This window comes from Neoarius graeffei, chromosome 1, assembly GCF_027579695.1.
Source record: "Neoarius graeffei isolate fNeoGra1 chromosome 1, fNeoGra1.pri, whole genome shotgun sequence".
NCBI lineage: Eukaryota > Metazoa > Chordata > Actinopteri > Siluriformes > Ariidae > Neoarius > Neoarius graeffei.
The window spans coordinates 19,157,582-19,170,982 of NC_083569.1; the positions used below are offsets into that span (position 1 = coordinate 19,157,582).

At 45.4% G+C, this 13,401-nt stretch overlaps 1 protein-coding gene across 8 annotated transcripts in view; it reads right to left on the reverse strand.

The window, feature by feature from the left end:
• LOC132892054 (NACHT, LRR and PYD domains-containing protein 12-like) overlaps positions 1-13,401 on the reverse strand; it is a 91,024-nt gene that overhangs the window by 23,878 nt on the left and 53,745 nt on the right. For 4 of the 8 annotated variants that reach the window (XM_060930464.1, XM_060930439.1, XM_060930432.1 and 1 more), the window contains 2 exons: positions 3,412-3,585; positions 2,764-2,937 (listed from right to left, as the gene is read on the reverse strand). The exons of 1 other annotated variant lie outside the window; for it this stretch is intronic. In XM_060930464.1, coding sequence (XP_060786447.1) covers positions 2,764-2,937; positions 3,412-3,585 — 348 coding nt within the window. The remainder of the gene's footprint in view (positions 1-2,763; positions 2,938-3,411; positions 3,586-13,401) is intronic. 3 more of the 8 variants (XM_060930455.1, XM_060930426.1, XM_060930419.1) reach the window with 2 other exon arrangements.

Below are 13,401 nucleotides of genomic sequence, written 5' to 3' on the forward strand. Positions count from 1 at the left end.
CCCTATGAAGGGTATAGAGCTGGTCCAGTGTTCCGCGACCAGGACGAAAACCGCATTGTTCCTCCTGGATCCGAGGTTCGACTATTGGTCGAATTCTCCTCTCCAGTACCCTGGAGTAAACTTTCCCTGGGAGGCTGAGAAGTGTGATTCCCCTATAATTGGAGCACACTCTCCGGTCCCCTTTCTTAAAAAGAGGGACCACCACCCCAGTCTGCCACTCCAGAGGCACTGTCCCCGACCGCCACGCGATGTTGCAGAGGCGTGTCAACCAAGACAGCCCCACAACATCCAGAGACTTGAGATACTCAGGGCGGATCTCATCCACCCCCGGTGCCTTGCCACCGAGGAGCTTGCAAACCACCTCAGTGACTTCGGCTTGGGTAATGGACGAGTCCACCTCTGAGTCATCAGCCTCAGTCTCCTCAGTGGAAGACATGACGGTGGGATTGAGGAGATCCTCAAAGTATTCCTTCCACCGCCCGACAATGTCCCCAGTCGAGGTCAACAGCTCCCCACCCGCACTGTAAACAGTGTTGGCAGAGTATTGCTTCCCCCTCCTGAGGCGCCGGACGGTTTGCCAGAATTTCTTCGAGGCCGACCGATAGTCCTTCTCCATGGCCTCCCCGAACTCCTCCCAGTTCCGAGTTTTTGCCTCTGCAACTGCCCGAGCTGCAGCACGCCTGGCCTGCCGATACCCGTCGGCTGCCTCAGGAGTCCCGGAGGTCAACATGGCCCGATAGGACTCCTTCTTCAGCTTGACGGCATCCCTTACTTCCGGTGTCCACCACCGGGTTCGGGGATTGCCGCCACGACAGGCACCGGAGACCTTGCGGCCACAGCTCCGAACAGCTGCGTCCACAATGGAGGTAGAGAACATGGTCCACTCAGACTCAATGTCCCCCGCCTCCCTCGGAAGCTGGGAAAAGCTCTCCCGGAGGTGGGAGTTAAAGACCTCCCCAACAGAGTGCTCGGCCAGACGTTCCCAGCAGACCCTCACCATACGTTTGGGCCTGCCAGGTCTGTCCAGCTTCCTCCTCCGCCAGCGGATCCAACTCACCACCAGGTGGTGATCAGTTGACAACTCAGCCCCTCTCTTCACCCGAGTGTCCAAGACATAGGGTCGGAGATCAGATGACACGACTACAAAGTCGATCATCGACCTCCGACCTAAGGTGTCCTGGTGCCACGTGCACTTATGGACACCCCTATGCTCGAACATGGTGTTCGTTATGGACAAACTGTGACTAGCACAGAAGTCCAATAACAAAACACCACTCGGGTTCAGATCGGGGAGGCCGTTCCTCCCAACCACGCCCCTCCAGGTGTCACTGTCATCGCCCACGTGAGCATTGAAGTCCCCCAGTAGCACAATGGAGTCCCCAGTCTGAGCACCCCTCAGTACCTCTCCCAGGGACTCCAAGAAGGCCGGATACTCTATACTGCTATTTGGCCCGTAGGCACAAACAACAGCAAGAGCCCTCTCCCCAATCCGAAGGCGCAGAGAGGCGACCCTCTCGTTCACTGGGGTAAACTCCAACACATGGCGGCTGAGCTGGGGAGCTATAAGGAAGCCCACACCAGCCCGCCGCCGCTCACCACGGGCGACTCCAGAGAAGTGGAAAGTCCAGCCCCTCTCGAGGAGCTGGGTTCCAGAGCCCAAGCTGTGCGTGGAGGTGAGCCCGACTATCTCTAGCCGGTACCTCTCAACCTCCCGCACAAGCTCAGGCTCCTTCCCCCCCAGCGAAGTGACATTCCATGTCCCAACAGCCAGCCGCTGTGTCCGGGGATCAGGTCGTCGAGGCCCCTGCCTTCGACTGCCACCCAATCCACACTGCACCAAACCCCTACTGCTACCTCTGTGGGTGGTGAACCCACAGGAGGTCGGGCCCACGTCGCCTCTTCGGGCTGAGCCCGGCCGGGCCCCATGGGCAAAGGCCCGACCACCAAGCGCTCGCATACGAGCCCCAACCCCAGGCCTGGCTCCAGGGTGGGGCCCCGGCTGCGTCCTACCGGGCGACGTCACGGTCCTGGATTTTTTCTCCATAGGGGTTTTTTGGTGAACTGCTCTTGGTCTGGCCTGTCACCTAGGACCTGTCTGCCTTGGGAAACCCTAACAGGGGCATAATGCCCCCGACAACATAGCTCCTAGGATCATTCAAGCACACAAACCCCTCCACCACAATAAGGTGGCAGTTCTAGGAGGGGCCAAAAGGGATCAATAAAGTTTTATCTAATCTAATCTAATCCCTCAAAATTTCATGCAACCAGAAAGAAAAGTTAAAAATAACAATGAATTGATCTTTGTAATGTTTTTCTGTTGCACTTTTTTTTTTTTTTACAGTAAAATTCGAGCCACGCTGCCTGTTAAAAGCCTCGATATCTCAGAAACTAATGCAGATACAAGCCTGGAACTTAACACACTATTTATTGGGAACAGTAACTTGACTCTAAAATTATGAAGCAAATCTGAGACGATCAGTTGGGAACATATTTTTTTCCATCTGATGATTACTCATTTTAATTAATTTCTAAAAAAAAAAAATCAGAAACATTGCAGTCGGATCAAGTCCCATTTTGTGCTGCAGCTTCTCACGTCCATCTGACCCAAAGACTCTGTGACAAATCATCAGTGTGCAGTGAAAAGAAACAATCTTCCTCCTCAGGACACTGATGATGAACCTAAAACCTCTGCTTCAGTCTCACTATTAGAGAATGTGTCTAACTGAGGAGCAGGTCATGTGACTCTCAGAGAGATGATCTTACCCCAGTATCTCCAGTTTACAGTGAGGATTCTCCAGTACAGCACAGAGACGCTTCACTCCTGAGTCTTCTAATTTATTATTAGTCAGATCCAGTTCTCTCAGGTGTGAGGGGTTTGATCTCAGAGCTGAACTCAGAGCAGCACAGCCTTCATCTGAGACACCACAACCCCACAACCTGCAGAGGCACAATGACACACACTTCATCAACAGATTTTCATCTTGGTGTAACAGTGGTTGTGAAGATGATGTCTCTCATGTTGGACTGTCTCTATTCTCTTCACCAATCACAAGCTATTATTAATAATGACTCAAACATTACCACTGTTACCGACATTAAGTTTACTCGAGGTGCAAATGATTCAGCAAAAAGTCAATAATTTAAAGGTTTAAGTGAAGAGTCAGGTTTTGTAGAATTTATCTCTGCTTGACTGGATTTTTAATGATCACATATTTAATTGTAAAGACACTTAATTATTTCTTGAAAGTAAAAGTGATAAGTGATTCTGAGGAGAAATGATAACTTCATGACAAATATATTTGTTCTGCATGTTTTACTTTTACAGAAAAATGTAATTGATAAACAACACTGTATACAACTATTAACTGCTGCTTTAGTGAGTTATTGTGACTCTCAGAGAGATGATCTTACCTCAGTGTCTCCACTTTACAGTCAGGATTCTCCAGTACAGCACAGAGACGCTTCACTCCTGAGTCTCCCAGATTATTATTAGTCAGATTCAGTTCTCTCAGGTGTGAGGGGTTTGATCTCAGAGCTGAACTCAGAGCAGCACAGCCTTCATCTGAGACACCACAACCACACAACCTGCAGAGACACAATGACACACACTTCATCAACAGATTTTCATCTTGGTGTAACAGTGGTTGTGAAGATGATGTCTCTCATGTTGGACTGTCTCTATTCTCTTCACCAATCACAAGCTATTATTAATAATGACTCAAACATTACCACTGTTACTGACGTTAAGTTTACTCGAGGTGCAAATGATTCAGCAAAAAGTCATTAATTTAAAGGTTGAAGTGAAGAGTCAGGTTTTGTAGAGTTTATCTCTGCTTGACTGGATTTTTAATGATCACATATTTAATTGTAAATAGATTTAATTATTTCTTTAAAGTAAAAGTGATTCTGAGGAGAAATGATAACTTCATGACAAATATATTTGTTCTGCATGTTTTACTTTTACAGAAAAATGTAATTGATAAACAACACTGTATACAACTATTAACTGCTGCTTTAGTGAGTTATTGTGACTCTCAGAGAGATGATCTTACCTCAGTGTCTCCACTTTACAGTGAGGATTCTCCAGTACAGCACAGAGACGCTTCACTCTTGAGTCTTCTAGTTTATTCCCAGACAGATCCAGTGTCTTCACAGTCAGACACAGTTCTCTCAGACTGGAGGTTTTGGAGTTGAGCACTGAGACTAGAGCTTCAGCGCTTCTCCCTTTGATCGTATCACAACTGACCCTGAAGGAAATAAAATAATACATAATAAACTCACACAAATGATCAAACAGGTCCTCAAATCTTTCACTGCACCATGTCATTTTCATAAATGACAAAAGTACAAACTCCAAGTCGACAATACACCGAAATGCTGTAACAGTAATTCACAGTTCGAGCTGTTCGGATTTGAGTTTTCTGCTGCACACGTCATCGCTGACACATGGGATAAACACGCAACATCAAATCTGATCACCAAATCGGGAAATAAGAGTCTGATCTAAAATATTTACAAGAGGAGAAAGGAAAAGAGTTTCAAAAGTCAGGTTTAGATGAAGCAAGCAGAGTTCGAGGCAGATTTATCTGAACAGATTAGACATTTGATTTGTTCTCTAATTAGTGAGCGACTGAAATGATCACAGCCCAGTGCTGAAGGAGTTTTATGGAGATACTCATGATGAGCTACTTGGCTAACACAGAGAGAGAGAGAGAGAGAGAGAGAGAGAGAGAGAGAGAGAGAGAGAGAGAGAGAGTGAGTTGCCAGGTGCTCCTTATTTGTTCCTGGTGCCAGTGATTTACAGACTGAACATGTTCTTCCCCTTACACTGTGTTGTCTCTCCCCGTCTGACCTGAAATCAATAAATCCCAGAGCTACAGCAGGGAAAAGAACAAAAGCTGTGAAGGACAAAAAAGTTACAATTTATAAAAGATGTCAGGATATTAGAAGAACAAAAGAATAATTAGCATGTAATAAATTGATATTATGATGTAATAAAAGTAAATAAGAATGGTGTTTCTAATGAGTTCTCTGTGAAAGTCTGTTTTTCCACTTGAATAAAACCTTTTATCAGGTCATAATAACAGTAAAGATTTTAATTATAATTCTGTATTCCTGCAAACTCCACATGGTTCTATCAGCCCAGTGTCTGCGTCATTACATTTCACTAATAACACAAATTTAATGTGGAGAAATATGAAGAAAAAAAAAAACTCAACACATCCCAAAACAGGGGTGGACAGGAACGAAGTCCATTTACTGGAGTTCTGAATTAAAGGAAGTTTTTCGTATCTATACTTTACTCAAGTGTTAACTTTTTGGAAAATTATGACTTTTACTCCACTACATTTGAAGGACAAATATTGGACTCTTGACTCGAGGACATTTCTCTGAAGGTTCCTGTTACTTGTTACTCTGAAAAATAGCTTTCATATCAGCAGATGAATTTTCATTTCTTTTCTAAAACGCGAGGCCATACGCTGTGTTCGTGACAGGAGAAAACCAATCACAGTAAACTCCGCCTCTGATCAAGTTCAAAGTGCTTGCTGCATTTTTTGAACAGGGGTGGGTTTCCTGAAAGCCTCTTTCGGCCAAGAGTGTCTTTAATTACCTCCCAAGATCCACCGTCAAGCTAACGTGGTTTTCCTAAACAACATCATTGCACAAGTAGTCCTTTAGTTTGCTCGGAATTTACAAGAGACCCGGACCACTCGCTCAAAACAAAGAGCGTCTCACTCACAGCTGAATCCACAGACTGCGCTGCGCCTCTGAGGGACTCTCACAGTCAACGGGGGAAACTGGTGTTGAATCTGCTGCTGGTGTTCAATTATTTTTCTTGTAATTTGCACGTACATCGAGTTAATTATTAAATAAATATATGAAAAACATTCAGAATATATTTCAGTATGTTATGGAATGATGTACGGATATCGTAATGTCACATTGATATCAGCACATTTTAATCAGATTTAACTCCATTAGGCAAGTAATTCTCTCATTTAGTGTCATGAAGGAGACATTTCTGCACCTCTAACTCTCTCTCTCTGTCTGTGTGCGCGCGCGCGTGAGAGAGGGGGTATTTGATCTGTCTCTACCTTAGGAAGTATTTCTAAAGAGGTCAATTCATCATCCTTAGGTAGAGACAGATCAAACACATGAAACTTGGCACAGTTGAAATAATCCTGACTGTATGTTTGAGTAATAGTGAAATGAGCCGGCACGGGGAACACATTTACTTAATTATTTAGTTTATTGTTTGCTCATTCTTTCGTGTGAACATTTATTCATTTAATTAAAAACACACTTGTAATAAAAAAAATATTGCCCAAAAATGTAAAATAGTTTCAATTATTAATTACCACATTATATATGGTAAAAAACGAACATCATGTGACCTCATCGACTGGACTAAGCAACTACTAATGCCTATATCAGGGACTCGCACCGCAAAGAAGCTCTTCGTAATGTTGCTCTTATCACTTCTTACGAGTGAGTTCGGGAAAACCACGTACAGAGACAACGTTCGTTGCTTCAGAGAGACTTAACTTGCTCTTTAGCCCTAAAGGGCAACGTTATCGGGAAACCTGCCCCTGTTCAGTTTGAACTTGGTGGTGGTGATGATGGTAATGATGACTACAGCAGATAAAAATGATGGTTCCTCACCAGAGTATCCAGGGCCAGATCTGAAGTCCATGTTTGAGATTTTTGAAATGAACAAAGATTTGTATTGTTTTTGCTCTGTTTACCGCAAACAAACTTCATCACTGTTACACAAATTTCCCGTCCAACCTGAGAAAGCATGGTGAGGGATGTAAACATTAGTTGGCAGGGTGGGGGTGTTAAAAAAATAAACACAACAATGCGGACATTTTGTCGATTCAATTGTTTTTCTATCAGCATTTCTACAGGCTTTGTATCATATTCTACATGCTTTTTATTCTACAGGTTCTACAACCGAGTCATTGCATTCAATCGGTTGTTTCTGAGTCATTAGATTCTGTAAATGCATCGTGGCAACAATCCAACAACAGCTTGACATTAAAAAGGTAACAAGAAAATCATGAATCTTTAAAAAGTACTTTTGAAGACTGATGGGCCTTTTCCACGACCCTTTTTCAGCTCACTTCAGCCCAACACGGCTCGCGTTTCGACTACCTCAGAGCAGCACGACTGAGCTCACTTCAGCCTTACTCAGCACCCAAAACTCGCACGGTTTTGCAGTGGGGCTGAAGTGAGCTCATCCGAGGCCAGTGGGGCTAGGGGCATGAGGATACAATCCCCTGTGCACTGATTGGTGAGGAGGAGTGTCCTCACATGCCCACACATGCCCCGCGAGCATGCTGGGATCTTTAAATAACCACCATCTGTAAACACCGTAAACCAGGAAGAAGAAGAATTAGAAGACGACAAACAAGCCACAGCACCAAGACCAGCAACACTAACGACTCCATGTCCTCCATGTTTATTGCTTACTATCCGGGTCGTGAGACTACCGCTTAAAAGGTCACTGATGTCACCGTTTGCGCCGCCTAACGACATCACGTGACGTCCACCCACTTTCGCTATCTCCACCCAATGTGTCCACCCACTTCCAGCCAGCACGGTTCAGCGCGGTTGTAGTCGAAATACAACCCCAACAGCCCCACTCAGCCCAAATCAGCACCGTACGGCTCAGCCCAACTCAGCACCGTACGGCTCAGCCCAACTCAGCCACGTTGGTAGTGGAAAAGACCCATAAAACTGCACATGAAGCAATTTTTTTTTGACGTACTTCAATAAACATGCCCTGGTGAAAATCTTTCAAAGACCTTCAAGGATCTGTAAAATTCTCTGTGAGGGTCTTTGAGGATCCTGCTGAGGAGATCAGCAAAGATTCTCAAAAGATTTTCAAGTATCTTTCAAATTCTTGCCAAGATCATCAAGGATCTTCAATTTTCTAAGATCTTTGTAAGATCCTTGTTGAATCCTAGAGGATCTTGCAGGATCCTTGCAAAGATCTTTGCGGGGATCATTATGAGGATCTTTGTAGGATCCTTAAAAGATCTTTGTCAAATCCCTGAGGATCTTTTCAAATGATTTTGCAAATGAAGATCTTTGAAGATCTTTCTAAGATCCTTATCTTTCAGGATCTTTGGCAGGTCTTTGACAATCCTCATGGATCCTTAAAGATCCTGTGAGTTTTTTCACCAGGGTACTGTTGAAACACACAACTGCAAAGTTTGAGATGACAGGATCTGTAAAATATCAATATATGATAATGAAAAAGGGGTGGGAAGGTCGTGTAGTGGTTAGCACTGTTGCCTCACAGCAAGAAGGTTCTCGGTTCGAGCCCAGTGGCCGACAGGGGCCTTCCTCTGTGGAGTTTGCATGTTCTCCCCGTGTCCCCAGGTTCCCTCCGGGTGTTCCGGTTTCCCCCACAGTCCAAAGACATGCAGGTTAGGTTAATTGGTGGCTCTAAATTGACCGTAGGTGTGAATGTGAGTGTGAATGGTTGTTTGTCTCTGTGTCAGCCCTGCAATGATCTGGCGACTTGTTCAGGGTGTACCCCGCCTGTCGCCCATAGTCAGCTGGGATAGGCTCCAGCTTGCCTGCGACCCTGTAGAACAGGATAAGCGGCTACAGATAATGGATGGATGGATAATGGAAAAGGCAAACCTCCCAACCTCAAGTGCAAAGATTATGTTAAATATCTTGGAACCTTAATCGAGAGTAATCTTACCTTTAAATACCATATTGGACATATAACTGTTAAGATAAGTAAAACTGTAGGAATGACTGCTAAACTCAGGCACTTTGTACCTTTTAAGACACTACGTCAAATTTATCAGTTTCTGATCTTTCCATACATATCTTATGCTGTTACAGTGCGGGGCCTTGCCAGTAAATGTAACTTAAATTAGATTTTGATCCTACAAAAACATGCCCTGCGCTTCATGTCTTTTGCAAAAAGAAATGAGCACGCGGTGCCACTTTTTGTTGATGCTGATATTTTGCCTGTAAAATTCCTATACTGTGAATTCGTATGCTGCCAAACGCATGACATTCGAAATGGGTTGCCCCAACCAACATATTAAATCTTTTTATTGATACCAGCAGCATCCATTCATACAGTACTCGGGCTTCGACTTCCAAGAACTTTTACAAAAAAAAAATCTGGACCAGAAGTGCAACATAATGCATTTTCTAGAGCAGAAGTAAGGGTATGGAATGACTTACCAGGGTTATTAAGAGAGCTTCCAAAACAACAAAACTGCATACTGCCCTGATCGATAATCTTCTTAAATATGACAATTATACTCAAGGGCATCAGAAGCATTTTTAATGTCGGGGGGACACACTGGTGGGGGATCTGGGGGTTGTCCCCCAGAAAATTTTTAATTAATTAGATGCCATTTCCTGCGTTCTGGTGTATTTTTAACAGGTTGTTAAAGACCTAATTTTACCTCCAAAAGTCACTTAATTCAATGACTCTTTTAGAGACTCAACAATAAGTCCTCATTCAACCAGTCCATATATTCATCGGCCTGTTTTTAAACCCACTGCTCTGCCTAAGATAATGAGATGAATGTGACACAATTTATCACCAACAATGACTTTATGGGTGCATTTTACTTTTTATTTTGTGTTTCCTTTTTTATTTAGTTTTAGATGTAACACAACATGCCACTGTGCCAAGCAATAGTGACACTCAACTGTATGTTTAAAAATAAGAATATTCATAATTTCACACAATGAACAGGCATGACATGGCATCATGCAAACTTCATAACACAAAATCACACTGTGTCAAGCAATGACACATAAAAGATAACGTCACATAATGAACAGGTGCAATTTTGTCAACCTACATGCAATGGTGGTACTACAGTAACATTTTCAGATTAATATAGCAAATAGATTTATAGATATAACTCCTTCTTACATTGGTGCCACCACAATTTCTACCACTTCATAACTTTTATCCCCCTTTCCTTCACAATCCACCTGGAATAACATCCATTTCTCTCCATTGCTTTCCTTTCTACTATTCCTTCCCCATACACTGATTTCCCATGTTACTTTCCCGAAAACTGGCAAAGACCAGACAAAACAGGGAATCAATAAATATCATCAGAGCAGACTTGACCTCATTCTTGGCATTACAATAAGGTCACCCTACTGGGTTTGAATTAAATGATAGCTAACATTAAGCTAGCTGATACATCTAACAGTGACTAGCCAGCTAACTGCACTAACATTTCCACTGGGACAAAAAAAACCCTGTCCTGTGGGGAAATTTTGACTGACTTTCCGCTTTTTTGTAATGTCCTTATGTCCATTGTGTCTGGGGAGGAGCAAATACTGCAAACAATTCATCATCAACCAAGAATACCCCATTAGGCTAAGCTTATTTCATTGTTTAGTTGAACATTAATTTAACGTGGCCTAGGGTTAATTTTGAGGGCATAGAACAAAAGAATAAGGTTTTAGCAAAAGCCAGACATTGTGAGGTGGCAATGGGGCTGACGTCACCTCCTCCACTCTCGAGCAGCTGCACCAAAATGTCTCCGCTCGCGCTGAGATTCACTCGCGTGCGGTGAGTTGTTGTAAGAAACGCCCGGAAAACCCGGAGTGGATTTTCAGTGGTCTGTGTATTCTCTTATCGATCAAGTGGAATGGATTCTTTCACAAAGCAATAGAAACGGCGCTGGGTGAACTAATCTCATCTCATCATCTCTAGCCGCTTTATCCTGTTCTACAGGGTCGCAGGCAAGCTGGAGCCTATCCCAGCTGACTACGGGCAAAAGGCAGGGTACACCCTGGACAAGTCGCCAGGTCATCACAGGGCTGACACAGACACAGACAACCATTCACACCTACGGTCAATTTAGAGTCACCAGTTAACCTAACCTGCATGTCTTTGGACTGTGGGGGAAACCGGAGCACCCGGAGGAAACCCATGCAGACACGGGGAGAACATGCAAACTCCGCACAGAAAGGCCCTCGCCGGCCACGGGGCTCGAACCCGGACCTTCTTGCTGTGAGGCGACAGCGCTAACCACTACACCACCGTGCCTCCCGGGTGAACTAATATTTTATGTAAATATGGGGGCGTCCAAACGAAGAATTATGAAATGTGAAGGGGACACGCCCCCTTCACATTCAATGGTGGCGACGCCCATGATACTGTGACGACCACAAAAGGGTCACTTTTGTGTTTTTGAATACAAGTGTGGAAAAGAATTATTGTCTTTTATTTTGACTACAACTGATATTTGTATTTTATTTTGAAAGGTACCCCCACGAGTTTTTGCATTCCCTTTTGGCATTGGTATGGTTTCTAAATTCATGTGTATGCTGTAATGTTTACACCGGCCAGCAGGGGGCGGGTGGCGAGTTTTAGTGACTTGCATTGTTTCTTGCTTCATTACTGCAAGACCTGCGAAACTAACGCGCTGTGTCCTCGTTCCTCTCCTGCATCTCAGGTCAGTAAATGTGCAAATATGCCTTGAAATTGGGAACTAACCGTGTTAAAGTGCATCTGGGGTGATATGTAACTGTTTTAGTCATGTAACTTTCACTGGAGCCTTTCTGTATTTTTGTTTGAAGTAAGTTTGGATGTCGAAGGCAAAGCCTAGCCAAATTAGCATTGCAGTGATCACGCACGCGGAGCATGGTACTAGAAACCAAGCCGATTTAATTCACACGCTTGTCCCACATGAACGTACACTTGAGTAATGTTTTATAAGTATACGATGTTGATGTGTATTGTTTATTTTGCTGAATAGAAGGTCCCAACCATTAGTTTTCAAACAAGTTTTGATAAGAAGGTTCAGAAGGAAAAAAAAGGTGACGGTTTAAAACGAGTTGTGGCAGTTCGTGTAAATGGGTGGAGCACAGAAGGACGGCAGGACAGAACTGAGCATACAAAACTCTCTTTATTCAGCTTTTCAGCTGTAAATACACACACACAGACACATGCACACACATTAGCTGTCTGGTTATGGAGAGAGAGTCCCTCTGCTCTCACTCTCTCTCCTTAAGAAGGGCGCGGTCACTGGGAAGACACACAAACATCAATTAACAACAGGTGAAATGATTCTGCCACTTAACTTCCCCGACTCCGCCCTCCTGTCACAGACCGATGCTAGACCACGCCCCCGCTGCCACATACCCCCACCGCCCGACTCAGGCCGGGCAGCCGTCCGGCCCGCAGCCGACTCCCCCCCCCCTTGACGGGAGAGGAAGTCCGCCACGACCATCTGCGCCCCCGGCCTGTGGATCACCTTGAAGTTAAAGGGTTGGAGTGCCAGATACCAACGGGTGATCCGCGCATTGGCATCCTTCATGCGGTGGAGCCACTGGAGGGGCGCGTGGTCCGAACAGAGGGTGAAAGGGCGTCCCAGCAGGTAGTACCGGAGGGCGAGGACCGACCACTTGATAGCCAGGCACTCCTTTTCGATGGTACTGTAGCGCCCCTCACGCACCGACAGCTTGCGGCTAATGTACAAGACAGGGCGATCCTCCCCCTCCACCTGCTGGGACAAAACGGCCCCCAGCCCTCTGTCTGACGCATCCGTCTGCAACATAAAAGGGAGAGAAAAGTCAGGGGAGTGTAAAAGTGGCCCCCCACACAGTGCAGCCTTAACCTTAGAAAAAGCCCGCTGGCATTGCTCCGTCCACTGGACCGGATCTGGTGCCCCCTTTTTAGTCAGATCAGTCAGCGGGCTGGTGACGTCCGAATAATTAGGTATAAACCTACGATAATAGCCAGCCAGCCCCAGGAACTGTCTCACCCCCTTTTTGGTCTTGGGCCTCGGGCAGGCCGCAATTGCTGCAGTCTTGTTAATTTGGGGACGCACCTGCCCGTTGCCCAAGTGGAAGCCCAGATACCGTACTTCCACCCGCCCAATCGCACACTTCTTCGGGTTGGCCGTGAGACCCACCCGCCTCAGCAACCTAAGGACGGCCCTCAGGTGTTGTAGGTGCCGCGGCCAGTCATTACTATAAATAATGATATCATCCAAGTACGCGGCCGCATAGGTGGCGTGGGGGCGGAGGACCCTGTCCATCAGCCGCTGAAACGTAGCAGGCACCCCAAACAGCCCAAAAGGAAGTGTGACGAATTGGTGTAAGCCGAACGGTGTGGAAAAGGCCGTTTTTTCACGGGATAATGGAGTCAAGGGGATCTGCCAATAACCCTTTGTTAAATCCAGTGTCGAGTAAAAACGAGCCGTGCCTAGCCGATCGAGCAACTCATCAATACGAGGCATTGGGTACACATCGAATTTAGACACCGCGTTGACTTTTCTATAGTCCACACAGAACCGGACCGACCCGTTGGCCTTGGGTACCAAGACCACCGGGCTGCTCCAGTCACTGTGGGACTCCTCGACGATGCCCATTTCGAGCATGGCCTCG